The sequence below is a fragment of the Plectropomus leopardus genome, chromosome 8 (genome assembly GCF_008729295.1).
Source record: "Plectropomus leopardus isolate mb chromosome 8, YSFRI_Pleo_2.0, whole genome shotgun sequence".
NCBI classification, from domain to species: domain Eukaryota; kingdom Metazoa; phylum Chordata; class Actinopteri; order Perciformes; family Serranidae; genus Plectropomus; species Plectropomus leopardus.
Window position 1 is genome coordinate 35,392,798 of NC_056470.1, and position 23,384 is coordinate 35,416,181.

At 40.8% G+C, this 23,384-nt stretch overlaps 1 protein-coding gene across 1 annotated transcript in view; it reads left to right on the forward strand.

The window, feature by feature from the left end:
• The first annotated feature begins 237 nt into the window (after positions 1-237).
• LOC121946465 (myosin-7B-like) overlaps positions 238-23,384 on the forward strand; it is a 29,516-nt gene continuing 6,369 nt past the window's right edge. Inside the window, 37 exon segments of the mRNA XM_042491028.1 lie at positions 238-337; positions 443-546; positions 1,240-1,383; positions 1,546-1,702; positions 2,369-2,396; positions 3,120-3,214; positions 3,871-3,998; positions 4,091-4,175; positions 5,036-5,134; positions 8,130-8,233; positions 8,318-8,456; positions 8,658-8,776; positions 8,892-9,041; positions 11,372-11,542; positions 11,639-11,818; positions 12,566-12,698; positions 12,849-12,925; positions 13,036-13,123; positions 13,847-13,964; positions 14,108-14,231; positions 14,401-14,537; positions 14,715-14,885; positions 15,037-15,121; positions 15,767-16,009; positions 16,620-16,796; positions 17,340-17,485; positions 17,608-17,698; positions 17,783-17,940; positions 18,376-18,607; positions 19,105-19,231; positions 20,091-20,209; positions 20,345-20,541; positions 21,001-21,184; positions 21,304-21,469; positions 22,249-22,373; positions 22,468-22,583; positions 22,792-22,978. Of these exon segments, the coding sequence (XP_042346962.1) occupies positions 238-337; positions 443-546; positions 1,240-1,383; positions 1,546-1,702; positions 2,369-2,396; positions 3,120-3,214; positions 3,871-3,998; positions 4,091-4,175; positions 5,036-5,134; positions 8,130-8,233; positions 8,318-8,456; positions 8,658-8,776; positions 8,892-9,041; positions 11,372-11,542; positions 11,639-11,818; positions 12,566-12,698; positions 12,849-12,925; positions 13,036-13,123; positions 13,847-13,964; positions 14,108-14,231; positions 14,401-14,537; positions 14,715-14,885; positions 15,037-15,121; positions 15,767-16,009; positions 16,620-16,796; positions 17,340-17,485; positions 17,608-17,698; positions 17,783-17,940; positions 18,376-18,607; positions 19,105-19,231; positions 20,091-20,209; positions 20,345-20,541; positions 21,001-21,184; positions 21,304-21,469; positions 22,249-22,373; positions 22,468-22,583; positions 22,792-22,978 (5,004 nt within the window).

Here is a 23,384-nt window from a genome sequence, read left to right on the forward strand (position 1 = left end):
TACACCTTTACTCATGCAATTTACAAAATACGGCTCCCTAATCTGAACCAAGGCGGCAAACTTTATTGCTTCATTCTGCCTTGACAAACCAAATCCACTATTTTGTTCTTAGGTTTCACAATAAAAGCCCTAAAAATTTATGCATCTGATGTGTTCAGGCCTTTATGTTTGACAAATACAAAATACTACAGAATGCACCTTTAAAGAACGAGCATTCGCATGTGTTGTCGTGTGCAGATGTCTCGGTTCCTGGATATGGCGGAGTTTGGAGAAGCTGCTCGCTACCTTCGTCTCACCAACCTGGAGCAGCTGGCTGCCAAGGCCATGGCCTTTGACGGTACGTATACACCTGTATTTATACTTGTGTCTGTGAAGGTACTGTAAACTGTATGTGTGGAAATACTGAACACTGAATTGAAAAAACGGGATTTGATTCTCCCAGGTACAAAGCGCGTTTGGCTGCCTGATGACGTGGAAGCGTACATCGAAGTCGAGGTTAAAGAGCTGAATGGAGACAAGACCGCCGTCGAGACCAAGGACGGACGGGTCAGTCAGCTTATCGTAACGATCGTTAATTAATGAGTAATGCAGTCATTAAATGTGTAAGTCACAACGGCTGTCAATAAGAGTTGTAAAGGAAGTTTGGTTTTAATAATCCTTTGATCTGACTTCGCCAACATTAACTGATTTTCTATTTCTGGAGCTGGACTGTTCATCAGGAGCGCTGTTGGAACCTTTCTGGGATTTCAGGACATTTAGGATTTTAGGACAATACTCGGATTTAAGGCCATTTCTAGAATTTTGGGACATTTGTATGATTTTAGGACATTTGTATGATTATAGGACATTTCTAGGATTTTAGTACATTTCTAGGACTTTTGGACATTTCTCTGGTTTTATGACCTTTGTAGGATTTTAGGACATGAGGGTTTTAGTAAGGACCTGTGTTGGGAGTATGCGGGATCCTCCACTGGCACTTTTTTTGATAAATAAGCTCTATTTTGTGAAAGTATTAAAAAAATCCCAGCGTGAATCACTTTATTTTTATTGTGAAACACAAAAGAGTTCTAGGGCCACTCGGCACCCCATCAGGGGCCAGATTTGGCCTGCAGGCCTTTAGCTGAGTATCACTGATTTATACCATTACTGGATTTTTAGGGCACACAAACATTTCTGATAACGGATCTTTCCGTCTGTTCTGCTGTGACCGAACCTCTGTGACACGTGTGTTTGTTTCAGTTTCTGGTGGTCAAAGAGGCTGACCTGCAGCCGATGAACCCTCCAAAGTTTGACATGATGGAGGACATGGCCATGTTGACGCACCTCAACGAGGCGTCTGTGCTCTTCAACATGAGGAGGAGATTCAGCATGTGGATGATCTATGTGAGTGTCATTCTGATGCACACAAAGCCAAAGTGGACTGCACATTCGGAAGGAAATAACACAGAAATTATCCATGTTTTTCTCATTTTTTCTCATCTTTTGTTTGTTATTTCTGTCCCTCCGTACTGTCCCTTCGCCTCTGACCGTGTGTCTCGGCGTCAGACGTACTCGGGTCTGTTCTGCGTGGCGATCAACCCGTACAAATGGCTGCCGGTCTATACTGCTGCGGTGGTGGCGGGCTATAAAGGGAGGCGTCGGGTGGAAACGCCGCCCCACATCTACGCCATCGCTGACAACGCCTACACCGACATGCTGCAGAGTGAGTCACCTTTAACCCTTTAACACCTGAATCCGCATCACTTTTCTTGTGCCGCTTTCAGACACCTTTCGCTAACATCTAAACCTCTGAAAGCTGACAAAACATAACAACAAAAAAACAGGACCAGCAACGACAAGAAATGATCCGTAATCTGCAAAAAATTTGTAAAAAGTCACAAGGAAATTATCTCAAAATTTAGCTGGGGAGGATTATTAGACATTATCAAAAAAAAAAGATTAAAAAAATACCCAAAAACTATATTTATAATTATCTTAATATTATATTAAAATGTTATGTGTAAAAAAATACATTTTTGAAATTTTTCTTTTTTCTCGAGGTCATTTTCTTGCACTTTGTAACCTTGTTAAGAAAAGTGCTGCATAAATAAAGGTTATTATTAATATTATGTTGTCTTTTTTGTTTGTTTTTATTTTCTGTTTTGGGGTGTTTTTTTTGGCTTATTTTCAGGTAATTTTCTTGTACTTTTTTCTAATTTCTAACATTTCTAAGTTCTAACGTGATTAAAAGTCCAGTTTCAGTCGCACTAACATGACGGCTAAAATGCGTAAAACTGACACTGAGAAATTAATGGGAACTTTGAGAAACTTTCTGAGTTCTACTTTTTCTCTCTGCTGTTTGTTCACGTGACTTTATTCTCCTCCTCAGATCGTGAGAACCAGTCGATGTTGATCACGTAAGTCGGAGCAGCTTCAACATTACAGGCTGTAAACGTCACATTTCTGCAAATAAATGTGACGTCATCATCAAAAATAATAATGGAAATATCAAAAAGCACAAAACGTCAAAATTAAGATAAATGCACTGTATGTAACGTGCAATTTATTACTTTGAAACCTGGAGCATCATCACTTTTTTTGTGCTACATTCAGATGTCTTCACAAGCATTTAAACCTTCAAAAACTGAGTAAACTTTTTTGCTTTTTCTTTTTTTTTAAATATCAGGAAAATGAGCAACGTGGCAAAAACTGCTCTGTAAACTGCAAGAAATTACAAAAATTATTGAAAACTATTGAACAATTAAAAAAAAAAGACTATTTGTAATTATCATAATTATACTTTTTTTTACATAATTATATTATTTGAATATTATTTAAGTTTTTTAAACAGTAGTTTCCCTGTTTTTGTTTGTTTGTTTTATATTATTTTTTAAATTTCTTTTTCTTTTTCTTTTTATTGTAAGGTAATTTTCTTGTACCTTTTGTTTTTATTTTATTTTATTTTATTTTATTTATTTATTTTGGCTAATGTTGGGGTCATTATTTGTTCTTATTTTGCTTCTTAGTTATGTTCTTTTACTGTAATTTTCTAAATTTTTAAAGTCTGTTTTTTACCTTTGTCGTGAACGTTTTTGTACTGCGATGTTGCTGAAACACTGTCTGTTGTGTCGTCCTCTCAGCGGAGAGTCCGGAGCAGGAAAAACGGTCAACACTAAGAGGGTGATTCAGTACTTCGCCATCATCGCTGCGTTGGGGGGAAAACGTGAAAAAAGGAGTACGTTTTTTTCAGCATTTCATTTATCTTTTATTCACTGCAGTTTCTCAAAGAGCATTTTTGAAAATAATGTGCTTTTATTTTTTCAATTAGAGCTGCAACTTATGACAATTTGATTGTTGATAATCAGTCAATTATTTTCTTGTTTAATCAATTTGTTGAAAATGGGGGAAACTTTGTTTTTAAAAACTGTGCATAGACGTCTTTTCACACCAGAGAAACTTCAGAAAACGAATGATAAAATGTGATTTCTGTGCTGGCTGATCAATCTTTCCGAAAGCCCACGATGATGTCCCTAAATTTTTTGTTCTTCCCACAACCCAAAAATATTTAGTTTAATGACATAGTGGAGAAAATATCCATATTTAAAAATCTAAATTAATTAATTACCAAATTAGTTACAAATATTAGTTTGGGATTTACACTTTAAAATTCCTTTAAAATAATGTAGAAAAACGTATTTTTTTATGAGGAATCAACTTAAAAATGTGTGTTTGTAACTACGGTTATTAAATACTTAATTACTATAATTATGAACACACTTTTTACGTTGATAACCTATGCATGTTCATTTATTCCAGCTCAGTTTTCCACATGATATAAAAGAAAAAAGTGTTATGTTATTTAAAAGGGATTTTAAAGTGTAAATGTCATAGTTGTTGACTAATTCTGTGTCTCTGCGTGTTTTCAGGGATCTTTAGAGGACCAGATCATTGAGGCGAATCCAGCCATGGAGGCGTTCGGAAACGCTAAAACCATCCGCAACGACAACTCGTCCCGCTTTGTGAGTTTGATAAAGTCACTGTGAGGACCGAGGCTGCAGCTGAGAGCCAAGTGTTTCGTTGTGTTACAAGCGTCTGTGTTTGTGCGTCGCAGGGAAAGTTCATCAGAATTCATTTTGGGCCGACGGGGAGGCTGGCGTCCGCTGACATCGACATCTGTGAGTCACATTCATCAGAACGTCTGTCGCTAGTTTGAATTTAAAGTGTAACATGGTTTTCACAAGAGCCCAACCGATATATCGTTTCACCAAAATTATCAGCCGATATGAGCCTTTCACAGAGATTTCGGAGAATATCGACATCAGCATATATGCTGTCCGATATGCGCCGATAAGAAAACTTTTTTTTTATACAGACCATATGATGCAAAAAATGACGCTTGCATGGTTTAGAAACGTTCAGCAACTGACTGATGCTGAACAGCACTTATGTGTATTTAGCTATTTATTTAATTGTATTTATTCTTTATTTAAATGGTCAGTAAAGACCAAACAGTACTGATGTGTATTTAAGTTTCTATTCTTTAATTAAATGGTCAGTTAAGGCTGATGCTGAACACATAGAGTACAAATGTTTATTTTATTCTTATTTATGCTTTATTTTTGTTTTTGTGTAATGTTAAATAAGTAAATTGTTAAATAAAAGTTATTTATTTCAGAAAGCAGCCTTTTGAGTAATTTGCATATCGGTGCAAAATCAGAGCACAATCCACAGAGAAATAATCTCTTTTCATTTCAGCTATAAAAAATTAACTACATCAGTCGCCATAGCGGTAATTGTGAGTTTATCCACTATAAAATCGGTATCAGACTCAAAAATCCCATATCAGTCGGGCTCGAGTTTTTTTATTAAATCCACTCATTTCGAGCTGTGTTTTCATCATGCTGCAGTTAAAGAAATGACAAATAATATAAAAATAATTTCAGAATGAAATTGAATAAAATAAAAATAATGACAAAATATGCATCCTATTCTAATAATGTGTTAAATGGTGTCTTAGTACTGCAGTACTCTTGAATATTTACGTGTGTTTCATCAGATCTTCTAGAAAAGTCCAGAGTTGTTTTCCAGCAGCCAGCAGAGAGAAGCTACCACATCTACTACCAGATCCTGTCCAATCACAAGCCAGAACTACAAGGTAACCCCGCCCACCACTACAGCCAGCCCAATCACACGCCAGGATCGCCACCAGTTATTGATAACCGAGTATTTGTCATCAGAGCCACAACTGATCACAACATATACAGTGTGATCGCATCATAATTTTAAATCACATTAATTTAAAGTTCTTAACCCTTTAAGATCACACACACTCTATCGCTCTGCACACAATATGAGCTTTTCAAAATCAAGCTTTAAAAATATATATATTAGTATTATTTTCTACTTAAATCTAGTTAAATTTTTTTTAACCGACAGCCCTAATCACAAATATTTATTAATTTTCAGAATTGTAACCCATAAAATGTCAGGTTTTTGTCATGATGCCACTACGTTTTAAGATAAAGAAAAAAAAAAAAAACAAAAAATGATTTATTTTTAATATACTACATGCAAAGTAATTTTTGTAATTATTATTACAGTTGGGGATATGTCAATGATCAGCAGCAACACTGATTTTCATACATTATTATTTTTTGTGCAGTATTAAATATTCAAACTCATACAGCTCTGCACACAAAATGCACCTTTCAGAATCAGACTGTAGAAATATTAAACATAATTATGATTTTCTATTTTCATTGAGTTTATTTTTAACCAACGTCAGTCCTAATAATAGATATCAAATATTCAATAAGTGTCAGAATTTTAACCCTTTAAATGCCAGGTTTTTGTCATGATGCCACTATGTTTTTGGATGGAAAAAACACAAAAAATGGATGATTTTCAATATACTACATGCTAAGTAGATTCTTTTTATCATCACAGTCTGGGATATGTCAGTGATCAGCAGCTGCATTGATTGTGACAGGTCACCTAGTGGAAATAGCATGTATTTCCTCCATATGAAATTCACTGATTACACTCAAATACACAATCTGGACCACATTTATGACATATGCATGAACACACACACAATTATCACAACATGAGGGATGATCAGAGACTGAAATGAGACAAACGGTCCCTGAGGGAAAACCCATCTAATCTGAGGGGCAGTTTGCCTCTGCAGAGTCAACAGGTGACTGTACGACCAAACTCGAAAACTGTGAATCTAAATGTACCGAAACCCTGAGCAGACTCTGTCCTGCGGACTGTCTCTGTGTGGACAGCAGTGAGACACCAAAGCTTCATTTAACAAACAAGTAAACAAAACAGAAAAATACCCTCAACAGCAACTAACGCTTCAACACAGTTACACACACACACACACACACACACACACACACACACACACACACAGGGTTTTTGACTCACTTTTTAGCCGCTGAAGGCTCTGTCTGGTCCACATCTTGTCCCTGAATGTCCCTCTGAAGCTGTCCCGCTTGTTGACAGATCCGCCACTGTAGCTGTCACGTTAACATCCTAACGCTGGTTTTTGCTGCGTAGAAACAAAGACATCTTACCGTCACAGCAGCTAAGTTTTTGTTGTAAGTTTTGAGTTCAGAAAAACGTCAAAACCCAGTTCAGACGTTGCTTGGTGCTCCGTTTGTTTCCGGTGACGGTGACACCGGACCGGAGGGTAAATTAATGGACACCAACTTCACCTGGTTTCCTCTCTCCACCATCAGACTGCAGTACCACCTCTGACCACACACACTGACAGGCCGCAGCCGCTACGACCAAGGGGGCGCTGTTTCACTCACGAAAACAATCTCATTTAATTTAATAATTTAATTTAATGTATTTTATTTTATTTTATTTATTATTTGTGTTATTTTTATATTATTTATTTATTTATTTATTTTATTAATATTACAAGTTTTCTGCATGATTAAATGTGCAAATGAGATATTATCTATTATTCATTTATTCATTCGTTCATTTATTCATTTAGTTAGTTAGTATTACAAGTTTTCTCCAGTATTAAAACTGCAAACCAGCCATTATCTAATTATTTATTATTTTATTAATTTTGTATTACAACTTTTCAGCATGGTTAAAAGTGCAAAAGGGGTATTATCTGATTTATTTATTTAGTTAATTAGTTAGTTAGTTAGTTAGTTAGTTAGTCAGTTAGTATTACAAGTTTTATCCAATGTTAAAACTGCAAATGAGATATTATCTAATTAAATATGTGCAAATATTTCCAGAACACAAATCTGAACGTTAGATTAAAGCCAGTTTCAAACTTCTAGTTTTTTGTTGTTCAAATATTAAAGTCAAAAGTTTTAACATATGGCATTTCTTTTATATCTCTTTTTATCGATTGTAAATCAGAAAATACCATCAATACCAATTAAAAAATCAAATTTCACCACATTTTCTATAAATCCAACAAGGAATGATGTATGAATACTTTAAAATTAAATTAATAAAAATTAAATAAAATTGGCATTATCTAAAAAAATATCAAGGGACTTACAAACAGGTCCATGTTTTTAGGAATAAAATGTTATATAATTCAGGCTATCAATAATAATCATCATCATCATCATCACTATAATATATATATATTATTAAAACTTTTTATGCCAAAATATGCTTGTACAAAATTGGCTGTCGGTGTCAAAAATGTCTTTAAAATGTCTTTCAAAGCATATCAATAGTCTACATGCAAGCAAGATACTGTGTGTACACTGTGCACCAGTACCCAGACTGGTTTTCTCAGCTTGTCTCAAGATATAAAAAAAAGTTATCTTACTTAAAATAAACCTTGCTCACTGTATTCACCGATAAATAGATGGAAGCTGCACCAGACATAAGACACTACAGAAACTTTTTACGATGACAATATATCTGCCACTTTGATGCCCCCTGAAAAATTAAAACAAACTATGCTTAAGCTCTGGCTGTGCACTGACACATAAACGACCAATTAATTTAAGTAAAGCGCATTCAGCTTAATGTCATGGGAGAACATGATCGTTTTACACAATTGCATGTGTCTGTGTATAATATATATCATAACTTTTCTACTGTCAGGGTTAATTATGATAATTAATAACTAACGTGGTTGTCATGTGTTGCAGACATGCTGCTGGTCACCACCAACCCGTACGACTACGTCTTCTGCTCTCAGGGTGTGACCACAGTGGAAAGCATCAATGACGGAGAGGAGCTGAAGCTCACCGATGTAAGAAACACACTCCTCACCCCCCAGAAAACACACTCAAACACCGCTCTCTGACCAAATTTACACTATAATCTCTGTGTGCAGCACGCCATGGACACACTGGGCTTCACCCCAGAGGAGAAGTACGGCTGCTATAAGATCGTTGGGGCCATCATGCACTTTGGTAACATGAAGTTCAAGAAGAGGCAGCGAGAGGAGCAGGCTGAGGCCGACGGCACGGAGAGTAAGACACAAAACTACACACCTCCGTCATTCAGAGGCCATTCAAAATATACAGAAACTGTAAAAACTTGAATATCAAAACCAACATATGTCATATACCAACATTAATATTTTTTCCAAGTTTAAAATATGTGATTAAGTGGCTCTCACACTGGCATTAATGGCAGGTGAGATTAGATGTGTGTGTGTTGTGTTTGTTGAGGTGTGGATAAAGCGGCCTACCTGATGGGCATCAGCTCTGCCGACCTGCTGAAGGGCCTGCTGAACCCTCGCGTCAAAGTCGGAAACGAGTTCATCATTAAAGGGCAGACTGTAGAACAGGTAACACATCAATCAATTCATCAATCACTGTCTATATTACCTGTTGTCTCTGTGAATCATGTTATAACAGATCCATTAAACTATTACCCCGACTGGCTGTTCATTGTGTGTGTAGGTCAACTACGCAGTGGCAGCCCTCGCCAAAGCCACCTACGACCGTATGTTTAAGTGGTTGGTGAGTCGCATCAACTCGTCTTTATACACGGCTCTGCCTCGTCAGTACTTCATCGGAGTCCTCGACATCGCTGGCTTCGAGATCTTTGAGGTAAAGAGGAGAGAGTGATGGAGACAAAAAGGCTTTGGCAACATGTACAGTATTACGTCATACCAAAAAAGCCATCTCGTCAAGATCCAAAAGATCCAACAACTTAACTGTTTTTTCCACCTGCCTCCAATCTTTAAGCTATGTTAAACACATTTCTGTTGTAGATACACAGAGATCAAACTGACATCTTTCCTTTTATCTGAATCTTTGGAAGATCCACCAGAATTAACATTAACCTTGCAGTGTTTTAACCACCACAGAGATTATCAGAAGAGGCCCTAGAATGGAGCCTTGGGGAACTCCACAACATTTTAAAAATTATTAGCATGGAAGTAAAATCAGGGTTCAAACAGACTTTGTATGGCATTTGTATGTGGGCTCTGTGGGGATCTGGGGAGATGAAGTGCACTTTACATTTTATAATTTAAAGTTATACAAAGTGTCCCTCGGGGAGTCCTGTGGGGGGTTCTCCGGGAATATGGGTTTCGGACTCCCTGATACGGGCTGTCCGTTCCCTGTATGACCGGTGCCAGAGCTTGGTCCGCATTGCCGGCAGTAAGTCGAACTCGTTTCCGGTGAGGGTTGGACTCCACCAGGGCTGCCCTTTGTCGCCAATTCTGTTCATAACTTTTATGGACAGAATTTCTAGGCGCAGCCAGGGTGTTGAGGGGGTCCGGTTTGGTGACCTCAGGATTAGGTCTCTGCTCTTTGCAGATGATGTGGTCCTGTTGGCTTCATCATCAGGCCGCGACCTTCAGCTCTCACTGGATCGGTTCGCAGCCGAGTGTGAAGCAGCTGGAATGAGAGTCAGCACCTCCAAATCCGAGACCATGGTTCTCAGCCGGAAAAGGGTGGCGTGCCCCCTCCGGATCGGGGATGAAGTCCTGCCCCAAGTGGAGGAGTTTAAGTACCTCGGGGTCTTGTTCACGAGTGAGGGAAGGATGGAACGGGAGATCGACAGGCGGATCGGTGCGGCGTCTGCAGTAATGCGGACTCTGCACCGGTCTGTCTTGGTGAAGAGGGAGCTGAGCCGAAAGGCAAAGCTCTCGATTTACCAGTCGGTCTTCGTTCTTACCCTCACCTATGGTCACGAGCTTTGGGTAGTGACCGTAAGAACAAGATCGCGGGTACAAGCGGCCAAAATGAGTTTCCTCCGTAGGGTGGCTGGGCTCTCCCTTAGAGATAGGGTGAGAAGCTCGGTCATCCGGGAGGAGCTCGGAGTAGAGCCGCTGCTCCTCCGCATTGAGAAGAGCCAGATGAGGTGGCTCGGGCATCTAATTAGGATGCCTCCAGGACGCCTCCCTGGTGAGGTGTTCAGGGCACGTCCCACCGGTAGGAGGCCCCGGGGAAGACCCAGGACACGCTGGAGAGACTACGTCTCACAGCTGGCCTGGGAACGCCTCGGGGTCCCCCGGGAAGAACTGGACGAAGTGGCCGGGGAGAGGGAAGTCTGGGTTTCCCTGCTTAGGCTGCTGCCCCTGCGACCCGACCCTGGATAAGCGGAAGAAAATGGATGGATGGATGGAAGTTATACAAAGTTAAAGTTAAACTTAGCAATACGGTTTAGCCTCAGTCCCTTTTAATTTCACAGTTCAGACCAATATAGTTTCTAGCTATACATACATTTTTTGATTAGGGCTGTCAAACAAATCTTTCTTAAATCAGGATTTATAGCTGAATTTAGTAGTTAATTGCTAATAACTACATTTTTAATCATGTTTTCAATTCCTTACATTACAAAACAGTTTTGAAGTCTATATTGCAAATATAATGGAATTCTTACCAGACTGTTTGGGTCAAGGGACCCCTGTGAAATGGGCACGCTGTTTTACTATTGCCAAAATTGAGCCTAACTTTTGAGCGTTATTCAGCCCCCTTACTGAAAGGCTAGCATGACCTGGTTGGTATTTCTGGATTCCTCAGGTCTTGTAGTTTCATATGATACCAAAAAAAAAAACAAAACACATTATGTATTGCATTGCCACTAACGTGCAAATGCTGAGAGCCCCATATTAAAAATCAGTTGAACAATTTTCTCCAGTGGAGTTTTTCTTTGGTGGAGGGCACAAAGTTCTTGAAGTGGATTTTAAAAATACCAAATACAAACGTGGGAGCAACCAATAATTGTTTTAAAGCACTTTCAGGCGTTAAAAAAACAGTTGAAACAAAATAAAACATGATCTAAAATCAAATTAACTAAAAATTATCAGTGGAAATTGTTTTGACATTTAATGCCATATGTCTAAATCTTGGCTACGGCCATTTTTGCTCGTAATACAAATCTAAAATATTGTTACAATCTAAAAAATATTGTTTCTCTCTTTCTGCAGTTCAATAACTTTGAGCAGCTGTGTATCAACTTCACCAACGAGAAGCTGCAGCAGTTTTTCAACCACCACATGTTCATCCTGGAGCAGGAGGAGTACAAGACGGAGGGGATAGAGTGGACCTTCATAGACTTCGGCTTGGACTTACAGGCCTGCATAGACCTCATAGAGAAGGTGTGTGTTTGTGATTTTAAAACTCATGTTGCTCTCTCAATGACAGTGATTCTGCACGATAAAAATTACAAAGATTAATGTGGAGTATTTTTTCAGCCCATGGGTATTCTGTCCATCATGGAGGAGGAGTGTATGTTCCCAAAGGCCACAGACAACAGCTTTAAAACTAAACTCTACGATAACCACTTTGGGAAGTCACCCAACTTCCAGCGTCCGCGGCTGGACAAGAAGCGCAAATATGAGACGCACTTTGAGTTGGTTCACTATGCCGGAGTGGTGAGTATCAGCTCATATTGTTCTTTTACTGTTGTTGCTCAGGTTAAAGGTACTCCGACTCCATCTGGATCCAGTTAAAACAATATTTATTACAGGTGATTTGATGTTTCTTCACAATCAGAAAAAATAGTTGTTAAATAAATATGCCAGTTAAGTAAACAAACTTCACTTTGAACATCACGGCTGATGCAGATGCAGTTTCTCATTTGGAGGCCGTGATGGAATCATCAACATGTTATTGGAAAAAACATGTAAACACTGATATGTTACAATAGTACAACGTAAAATTTTACGAGATGATATATGAAATGAGCTACAATATCATATGATATGATGCATTATGATACAATATGATACATTATGATATATGTAAGAAGATGATGTCACAATACAATACGCTACAATATGAAGTGAAACGTTAGGTAACGTTATGTTACACTGCACTGCACTGCAATGCGATGCCATACAATGCAAGATAATACGTTTTGATATGATACATAATGATATGATACATTTTGATACGATACGATACGATACGATACGATACGATACGATACGATACGATACGATGCAATGCGATACGATACGATACAGTACCGTATGATACAATACGTTGCTCACTGTCGTGCACATATGGACACAAAGGAAACTATAGAACTATTTATCCAAAGTTGACGTCACGTTGGAGAATGTTTTTTAAGAAAAAAAAATCATACTCACAGTTGTTGTGTATGTGTCTGGCTTTAGGTGCCGTACAATATCACAGGCTGGCTGGACAAGAACAGAGATCCTCTGAATGAGACGGTGGTGGCTCTGTTCCAGAAATCCTCCCACAAACTGATGGCTGGACTGTTTGAGAACTACATCAGCTCTGAGATGGGTAACTACAAAAATAACTATTTCAAAGTTTAAAAAACCAAAAGTAGACCAAACAAACATTCACCAAAGACTCCAAATTGAACAACTTTCTAAGTGTGTGCGGTGACTCTGTGTGCGCAGTAAACAAGTGTTGTTTGTGCTGTTGTTGCAGCCAGTGATCCGAAGGCTGAAGGCAAACACAGGAAGAGGAAAGCAGCTTCCTTCCAGACAGTTTCGCAGTTACACAAAGTGAGATGGACTGTTTTTACCGCCTGTGATTCTGACAGGGGACGAATTATGCAGAGACGCGTCCTGAGGTTGCTCTCCAACTGTGTGTCTGTTTGTGTGTTTAAATGCAGGAGAATCTGAAGAAGCTGATGGCCAACCTCCGCAGCACGCAGCCTCACTTTGTCCGCTGCATCATCCCCAACGACAACAAGACTCCAGGTAACCAAACGACAACAGCAGCAGCACCACAGGTCTGCAGCCTCGCTGGCAGCCTCGTGTAACTGCAGCATGTAGCACGAGACCCAAAAAACAACCCTACAGGTCATTTTTACAAGCAGCTTATTACAACCTGCATTTATGTTTATTGTTAGGCGGCCACCGTTAGTGGCTGTAGATGTTATGACGGGAGCAAAGGAGGAAGATAACTGATGAAGTGGAAAGAGCAAAAGGGAGGAGGTCAAAGTGGTGAATGGGTCAAACAAACAAAGGACTTTGACCAGGAAACCAATGTCCCTGTCCCGTGTGAAACCAAAAGTCAACAGCATTTACGCTCGAGAACAGTTCTAGAAATGAAGAAGCTGCTCGGATGAAAGGCAAAATGTCCTCACGAAACTCAAATTTCCAAAGTCCAGTTACCTTCGACATTGCACTTTTTCAGCCGTTTTTTTCAACGTACTGTACTGTGACATTTATCGTAATGTTATACTTTTTTGCTAGACTTTTTTCAACATTAAAAACATTGACATTTCAAAGTTTTGTTTGACCAAGGGTCCAAAAGATCATCATTTCAAAAACAGATTAAGTAAATCTAACAGCAAAGTAAATCTAACATAATCTAACAAATCTAACATAACATAACAGTTTTTTCATGAAGTGAAAGGACAGCAGATACTGTTGACGCTCTCACTGAAGATGTTTCAAGAGTCTGTCCGTGTTTTCCAGGTTTGATCGATCCCTTCATGGTCCTCCACCAGCTGAGGTGTAACGGAGTCCTTGAGGGGATCAGGATTTGCAGGAAAGGCTTTCCAAACCGTATCCTGTACGCGGAGTTCAAACAACGGTCAGTCCCAAACCACAGACACACAAGCAGATGTCTCAGTTTACCGATCCAGCGTGGGCTTTAATTCTCCAAAGTTTTACTCCTGCCCAAAACTTCATGAGCCCAAAACTCTTCAGTAATCCATTTGTGCTTCTCTTTCGCAGTTATCGCATCCTGAATCCTTCTGCGGTTCCAGAGGACTCGTTTGTGGACAGCAGGAAGGCCGTGGAGAAACTGCTGACCTCTCTGGACATAGACCACACCCAGTACAAGTTCGGACACACCAAGGTACAGCGCCAACACCGAAAGATCTGAAGACAGAGGGGGGCGCATGTCATACAGATTGTAAAGTTCTTTGTAGCAAGACTTTTAAGTACTTTGAAGTACAGATGTCACTGATAATACCACTGACATTTGTCTGATACGATAAGGATGAAGTGATCCAATGTTCTCTCAGGTGTTCTTTAAGGCCGGTCTGTTGGGTCAGCTGGAGGACATGAGGGACATCCGTCTGTCTCAGCTCCTCACCATCGTTCAGGCCATGGCCAGAGGGAAGCTGATGAGGGTGCAACGGCAAAAGATGATGGTGGAAAGGTCAATATGACATCTGTCAGATTAATGAATAACAATATTAAAAAATAACTGCAGAGACAAACACAGTGAGTGAAGGTGATCAGACGAGCTCCAAACGCGTCAGCTAGGTTGTAAAGATGATAATTGTTTGTTTTTTGGGGTAAAAATACGAGCTTGGTCTTCAATTCTCCTTCTCAGGGATGCGGTAATGGTGATCCAGTTCAACCTGAGAGCGTTTTTCACCGTGAGGACTTGGCCATGGATGATGTTGTTCTACAAGCTCCGCCCCCTGCTGAGGAGCGCCCAAATTGAGAAGGAGCTGGCGGCTCTCAATGAGGAGTTCAAAAAGTTAAAAGAGGCCTTTGACAGGTCTGCTCTCTGTTTCTACTCTGTTTACATAATTGTTTGGACATTTACATCAGGGCTTCGAAAGCAAAATTAGCTTCAGGTGTACAAATTTAAATCTTATCTGCTGCTTGGCGTTTTCTGTCCGTCACTTTGGTCTGTTTTTCTCCGTCAGGTCAGAGGTAAAGCGTCGGGAGGCGGAGGAGCGGCAGGTAGATTTGGTTCAGGAGAAAAACGACCTGGCTCTGCAGCTGCAAGCTGTAAGTCACATCGAAACTTAAAGAAACAAACCACGATATTTTAAGAATAAGTATATTTGGAAAATTGTTTTATGAAAGCCAAGGAAATCATGGGAAAAATGAAAAAAGCTTGTCAAAAATTATATTTATTATTATTATTATCTTAACATATTTAAAATAATGCCACAAATGTATTAAAGTCTTTAATTATATCAGTTTAAATAATTGTTTTTATTAATAATTTTGTGACATAATTTGTAATAAATATGTAATAAATTAAATTTTTCCCTACTTTTTTCCCCCTAACTTTTGAGAGAATAATTCTCTTAAACTATTAATTTCCTGAAATTTGTGACACATGTTTAAACAAGTTACTCAAGTTACTCTTTTTTCCCCATGTCTTTGAAATAAATAACACCGATTTGTTCACTGTTTAAAGGGTTAAATTGTTTTGAAAGGTATGTGAGAGCAGGTGATTTTGCTTCTGGTTTTAAAGAGTTAAATGACATTTGTATTGTCTTTTTTGTTTTAAGATAAAACCTTTCAAAGATAAAGCGTCCAAAAAAATCTCATCTCTAGTTCTGGAATATTAGATTTGACCTAAGATACTTATTTTAATTTCTCTAATATTTTTGTTTTTGTCTTTGTTTTATTTTAACGATGTAGGAGCAGGAAAACCTGGCGGATGCAGAGGACCGCTGCAACCAGCTGATTCAGTCCAAGATCTCTCTGGAGTCGAAGCTGAAGGAGACGCAGGAACGCCTGGAGGACGAGGAGGAGGTGACCGCCAAGCTGATGTCCAAGAAGCGTCAGCTGGAGGAAGAGGTGGTGTCCCTGAAGAAGGATGTGGACGACCTGGAGATGACTCTGGCTAAAGTGGAGAAAGAGAGACACGGATTGGAGAACAAGGTTTTTTTTTCTTATTTCTTGACAATTTTTGGGCCAAGAGTTGTTAAGTTGTTCACTGCTTCTTCCTTGCGTTTTTGAAAGATCTCAAACCAATTTTCTCAAGTTTCAGAGGGTTAAGGAACCCCTTAAATCTCCTTAGAAACCCCACCCAAAAAACCAAGAGCCAATCTGAGGGACCTCAATGACCAAAGCTCCCAGATGACCAAAAGAAATGTCCTAATATCCCAGAAATGTCCTAAAATCCTGGAAATCCTGGAAATGTCCTAAAATCCTAGAAACATCCTTAATTCAGAGAAATGTCCTAAAATCCTTTAAGTGTCTAAAATCCAAGAAACATCCTACAATCAAAGAAACGTACTAAAATCCTTGAAATGTCCAAAAATCCCCAAAATAGAAATAGAAATATTCTAAAAATCTGGAAATGTCCTTAAATCCATGAAGTGTCCTAAATCTTGGAAAAGTGCCAAAAACATAGAAATGTCCTAAAGTCTGACTCTCAACCCTACAGACCTCCTGAAATCATTTTTACTTCCTCCTCTTCCATGTTTAGGTTGAGATCTTTACTCTGCTGATGGCTGGAGCTGATGAGATCTTTTTTCTGTCCGTCCAGGTGAAGAACCTGTCCCACGAGATGTGTGTCCTGGATGAATCCATAGTGTCTCTGACCAGAGAGAAAGCCGCCCTGCAGGAGGCTCACCAGCAGGCTCTGACTGACCTTCAGGCGCAGGAGGACAAGGTCAACATGCTGGCCAAGGCCAAAGCTCGCCTGGAGCAGCAAGTGGACAACGTAAGAAACTTAAGACTCAAAATGTATCAAGAGAACCAAACCGTCTGTCCAGACTGGAGGAACTGACTGAGCGTTCGTCTCGTCAGTCTGCTAACATGTCGGCCTTTCTTTATACTTCTAAATATTTGTAAGATGTTGTTCCATCACAAGTCCATACGTGTTCAGTAACATAAAAACCCCAAAATCTCCTGAAGGCTACTTACACCCTAGACCCTTAGAGCCACCTTCAGGAACTGCACAATGGTTATTTTGCTTTTTGCTTTTTTTTGTGGTTTGTTTTTTGCCCTCATAGTTCACTGACACAGTTTCATGTGACCATGGTGTGTTGGAGTGTAATAATATAAGTATCGTTATCGTTTTATTGCCCAGCCCTACCTTGTATAAACCAAAACCACCCTAAAGACCCCTTGGACCTCTTTCAAAGACCATAAGAACAGTCAAGTATAAAACTATTAAAGTAAAACTGCTGTAAAGTGTCTTCTGAGGTTTGTGTAAAAGCTGAAGGGACTCTGTTTTTTGTCTCTGGTTTCCTATAACCTGCAGGTGGAGAGTTCATTGGAGCAGGAGAAGAAGGCGAGGATGGAAGTGGAGCGAACCAAAAGGAAGCTGGAGGGGGACCTGAAGCTGTCCATGGACTCAGTGAGGGACATGGAGAGCCAGAAGGAGGAGCTGGAGGAGAGACTGAAGAAGTAAGAGGAAACATCTGGAGCTTTAAACTTTGACTGAGCAGCAGAGTTCATATTCACTTGTTGATAGTATCTAACTTTCTGTCTCCTCCATTATCTTTCCGTCTCTCCATGCCTCCCTAAAGAAAAGACTTTGAGTCGGGTCAGCTTCAGTCCAAACTGGAGGACGAGCAGAGTTTGGTCACTCAGCTTCAGAAGAAAATCAAAGAGCTTCAGGTTGGTCAGAATGATCCTTAACAGCTGGTGCTTTAACCTCCAGATGTCCCCCTTCATCACTGTGTGCTGTGGCTGCTCCCTCAGACTCGTATCGAGGAGCTGGAGGAGGCGCTGGAGGCGGAGCGGGCTTGGCGCTCCAAAGCCGAGCGCCAGAGGAACGACATCAGCAGAGAGCTGGAGGAGCTGGGAGAGAAACTGGAGGAGGCCGGAGGAGCCTCTGCTGCTCAGATCGCTCTCAACAGGTCAACATCCGCTTTCACAGCCGCACCGACCGACAGTTTTACTCCAGAGACGTGATACTCAACATACGGCCCCGACAGGGTTCGGTACCTTAAGTGTCCATAAGGTGCCAGAGTGCATAAAAATGTCCAGAAAAACTAGAAACATCTTCAATCTTAGAAGTTTCCTAAAATATATTATATTATATTATATAAATATTAGAAACACATTAAAATCCAAGAAACATCATAAAATCCTGGAAATTTCCTAAAATCCTACAAATGGCCTAAAGTCCTATAAATATCCTAAAATCCAAGAAACCTCCTGCAATCCTAGAAATGTTCTTACATCCTAGAAACATCCTAAAATCAAACAATGTCCTAAAAAATTAGAAATGTCCCAAAATCCCAGAGCCTTCCTAAAATCCTTCAAATCATAACTAACCTCATGTCAAACAGGAAGAGGGAGGCTGACTTCCTGAAGATGCGGCGGGAGATGGAGGAGGCGGGCCTTCACCACGAGGCGACGGCCGCCAATCTGAGGAAGAAGCACTCGGATACGGTGGCGGAGCTGAGCGAGCAGATCGACGCCCTGCAGAGAGCCAAACAGAAGCTGGAGAAGGAGAAGGTGGAGATCCGGCTGGAGGCCGACGACCTGGCGTCGAACGTGGAGCAGCTGTCCAGGAACAAGGTTAAAACTGTCGGCCTTAAAAACACGACGACACGTTAAAGGAACATTTCGCCACCGTAAACAAAAATCAGCTCACTCCTCACTTTGAGTAATTCTCAAAAACGCATGGCAGAAAGGGGTCTAATGAAAGTCACTGATTTGCATGATGGGAAACGTAGGCTCCACTGTCCAGTGCAGTTTAACCAATAATAGAGACTCTGAGTCAGGATATCTTAGCCTCTGAAGTATTATTACTACTTATTTTTTAATGTGTCGCTCAAGACTGTTGAGTCTGTTTTTTCTGGACATGCTGACATTTGGATGACTGCTGCAAAAACACAAGTAAGTTTCAATAAAACTGTGATAAAATCATCAAGGATCCACAGATACCCCAAATACTCCCAATACTTTTATTAGAGTCCAACTGCAACACAAATGTTCAAACGCCGTCCAACGCCAGCAGGATTTAACATCTGTAATCCTGGTGTGTGTGTGTGTGTGTGTGTGTGTGTGTGTAGGGCACTGTGGAGAAGATGTGCAGGGCCTTTGAGGACCAGCTGAATGAAACCAGGAGCCGAGCGGACGATCTGCAGAGACAACTGGCTGAAGTTTCTGCTCAGAAAGCTCGAGCACTCACAGAGACCGGTACAACACACACACACACACACACACACACACACACACACACACACACCTGTCCATGACTAAACTAACCCATATTACAGACATACTGAACTTGCTTTGCTTGCACTTTTGCAAATAACAGGAGACCAGAGGCCAGTCACAGCAGCCCGATACATATTTATAGGATTTCAGGACATTTCTAGGATTTTAGCATGTTTCTGGGATTTTAGGATGTTTCTATGATTTGAGGACAATTCTCTGATTTTAGGACATTTCTGGGATTTTAGGATGTTTCTAGGATTTCAGGACATTACGAGGATGTTAGAACATTTCTATCATCCTTTTTAGCACATTGCTAAGGTTTTAGGACATTTGAAGAATATTAGGAAGCTTCTAGTTTTCTTGGCATTTTAGTTTTCTTGGCATTTTTAAGATTTTAGGACATTTCATGCATGTGAGGATGTCTCTGGGATTTTAGGGCAATTCTGGGACTTAAGGGCGTTTCTAGGATTTTAGAACTTTTTTAGGACTTTAGGACACTAGGGGTTAGGACACTAGGATTTAGGGACATTTTAAGAACTTTTCTCAGATTTAAGATGTTTCTGTGATTTTGGGACAGTTAAAGGACATTGTGGTCTCATCTGGGACCTCTGTTGGGGGGTGAGGGGGATGCTCTACTGACTTTCTGGTCGTCCGTCATACTTCTCCTACATGCTTGGTACACAGAAATTTCAGTTGGTTGCAGTTTGCATATTCACCACTAGATGCCACTAAATTCTACACACCAGACCTTTAAATATAACCCTCAGTTTATATAAACGAGATTTTAAGGAGGCTGGACTCACCCACTCTCGACGACTTCTCTGTGTTGGTCTTCTAGTCGAGTACAGCCGTCGTCTGGAGGAGCGGGACGCCATGATTGGTCAGCTCCAGCGCTCCAAGGCGGGGCTTTGCCAAAACACCGAAGACCTGAAGAGACAGCTGGAGGAGGAGAGCAAAGTAACACTGACAGCTGGTTTTCCGAACACTCTGTTTAGGAGTCATTTCAACAAATACATGTAGACCTTAATAATCATCTGTCTCTGCTGAAGGTGTGTCGACCGGACTGTGTTGGACGCTGTGTGTGTGTTTCAGGCTCGCGTGGCGCTGGCTCACGCTGTGCAGTCATCCCGTCATGACTGCAGTCTGCTCAGGGAGCAGCTGGAGGGGGAGCAGGAGTTCAAAGCTGAGCTGCAGAGGGAGCTGTCCAAAGCCAACGGACAGGTGGCTCAGTGGAGAGCGAAGTACGAGACTGACGCCGTGCTGAGAATCGAGGAGCTGGAGGACGCAAAGTAAGATATTCAAGAAAAAGATGTTTACTGCAACTATTATTATTCAGTTTCTGGCAGCTCCACGTTGTATTTTGTCCTCATTTTGAAAATATTGCTTAAGTTTCGTGCAAATCTATAATGGAAACCTGCCTAGTGACGGATATCATTCGGACGTGAAAGGTGGCTTTTGGCGTCAGGACCTTACGCCAAAAGCACTGATGACTTTGGAAAGAGAACAGGCTGAAGCATCTCATCCATGAGCGGATGCATGCTAGACAGAAAATAGTTCCTACTTGAAACAGCTCCCTGAAACATCGGTGGATTACTTTGAGTATCCGCGTCATGATTTCTGGAAAGAAGAAGTTGCTGTTGAGTTTTTTTAAAGATTGTTTTGGTGCTTTGAGCAGCACAAGCTGAGCGCCATCTTGCTTCTTTGTGTTGGAGAGACGGCTGAAATCTCTCTGTTGCTGTCGTTTGCAGGAAGAAGTTGGTGGTCAAACTTCAGACGGCTGAGGAAGCTGTGGAGACGTCTCACGCTAAATGCTCCTCACTGGAGAAAACCAAACACGTAATGCAGACTGAGATCGAAGACCTGATGGTTGAACTGGAACGAACCAACGCCGCCGCTCTGGCTCTGGACAAGAGGCAACGCAACTTTGACAAGGTCAGTCGACAACGCCCGCCGCAATGCTCAGCGTAGCCTAATTCATCATCTGTAGATGTGGAGGATGACAGAACGATGAGTTCGTGTGCCGACGTATCATTTTTTCTTGTGTGATGCAGCTGCTGAGTGACTGGAAGCTGAAGTTTGAGGAGAGTCAGACGGAGCTGGAGGCGTCACAGAGAGAGTCTCGCAGTCTGAGCACCGAACTCTTCAAGCTGAAGAACAGCTACGAAGAAGCTCTGGACCATCTGGAGACAGTGAAACGAGAAAACAAAAACCTGCAAGGTACTCTGTCCCTCAATCCGTCTTCATCACATTAACCCATTTTACACTCCAGTTCAAGGCTGGAATATCACAGTCAGGCCGGCCTGCTGATCTCTAAAGGTACGCCTGCTTAATGTGACATTATGAAGGCGTGTTATATCTATGACCAAAATAAAAGAGATCTTTATTGCTTTTCTATTTTTTATTTTACAGTTTGTAGGATTTTTCAAACCAGATCACTGATTGATTTTATCTTGTGTTTTTTACAGGAATTTTCTTGTTTTTAAATAACTCACTTTACAGATGTTTAAATACTTGTTAAGGGGGCCAGATTCAGCACAAGAAAACTGATCCAAAGTGATGAAAACGCAGACAAATAGTAAAAAAACAGTGAGGTCCAGGAGGTCTTTGAGCAGAGGCTGAGATCAGCCGCCGTATAACAGACAGGCTAAATGATTGTTATTGACATGTTGTGTCATTGTTTTTGTGTAGAAAGCGCCGCAGATATGTGTGTTATATGTCACACCAGAGGTCAATGCTGTTGTGTTAAACATCACACCTCTTTTGTTTCTGCGATGCTGGCATGCTGTCTAAATCATACAGTGGAGCCACATAATGATGATGCTGTTTGGTTTTGTGTAAAAAGAAACAAGCGGAAAAAGTTACAGTTTGACGACTGATATCAGACAAAAGCAACAGATTGTGATCAAAGTAGGCGCCTCTAAACCTCTGTATAAGACCTTATATCAGCCGTGTTTGTATTTTAGACCTAAATTACATTTGTGATTGATTGACTCCAGAGGAGATCCTGGACCTGTCGGATCAGATCAGTCAGGGAGGGAAGACCATCTATGAGCTGGAGAGAGTGAGGAAAATCCTGGACATGGAGAAGAGCGACATCAGAGCGGCTCTGGAGGAGGCAGAGGTAAAACACTGAGCTGCTGTAGATAAACCTGTCGGCTCTGCACCGACTCAACTGTTGACTGAACGACTGTTCCTACCGGCTGTCCGCTCATCAGGGGACTCTGGAGCACGAGGAGAGTAAGACCCTGAGATTTCAGTTGGAGCTGCAGCAGATACGGAGCGAGATTGAGCGCAAGATTGCAGAGAAAGATGAAGAGATCGACAACCTCAGGTACCAGATTTACGAAATAACAGACTCAGATGTAGAAGAGGAACATCAGAGGTCAGTTTAACACCAGAAAACAAAACCTGCCAACTAACCAGAAGACCTCTAATACTATCCTGCAGAGGAACCAAATTTAAAATGTAAAATCTGCAGAGTTAGAAATAATGTCATGATCTTTGCCTGTGAGAGTAGTAATACCGCCGCTGTCCACCAGGCGGAGCCACCAGCGTGCCCTGGACGCCATGCAGGCCAGTTTGGAGGCGGAGGTTCGTAGTCGCAGCGAGGCGGTCCGCCTGAAGAAGAAGATGGAGTCGGACCTGAACGAGATGGAGGTTCAGCTGGGACACGCCAACAGACAGGCGGCCGAGAGCCAGAGGATCATCAGACACCTGCAGACACAGGTAGGCTCACCTGAGACACAGAGACAATAAAGTCCTCAACATCAAGGTGGACAGGTTAGATAGTGGAAAGGTGTCCCATATTCCTAAGGTGTTTTCACACCAAATTTTTGCTTCACATTTCTTAAATACGACTGCTTAAGTATTTTTTGGGTGTGAAAACTTGTCCTAATTGGAAGTACTACTTTACTGAAGAAGTCAGCTAACGCCAACGTTAACGCTCAGCTGGTTCATCGTAAAGTAAAAAGATATCTGGAATCAAGTAACAAATTTATATTTTCAGACTTACCATTGCTCATTTTTCAGTCATGGAGTCATGGCAACGATGAGTTTGTCCGTTTCTGATTCACGTTGACGTCAGTCTTTGCAAAGACTTGTAACGAACCTGAAACATGATGAACTTGAACAA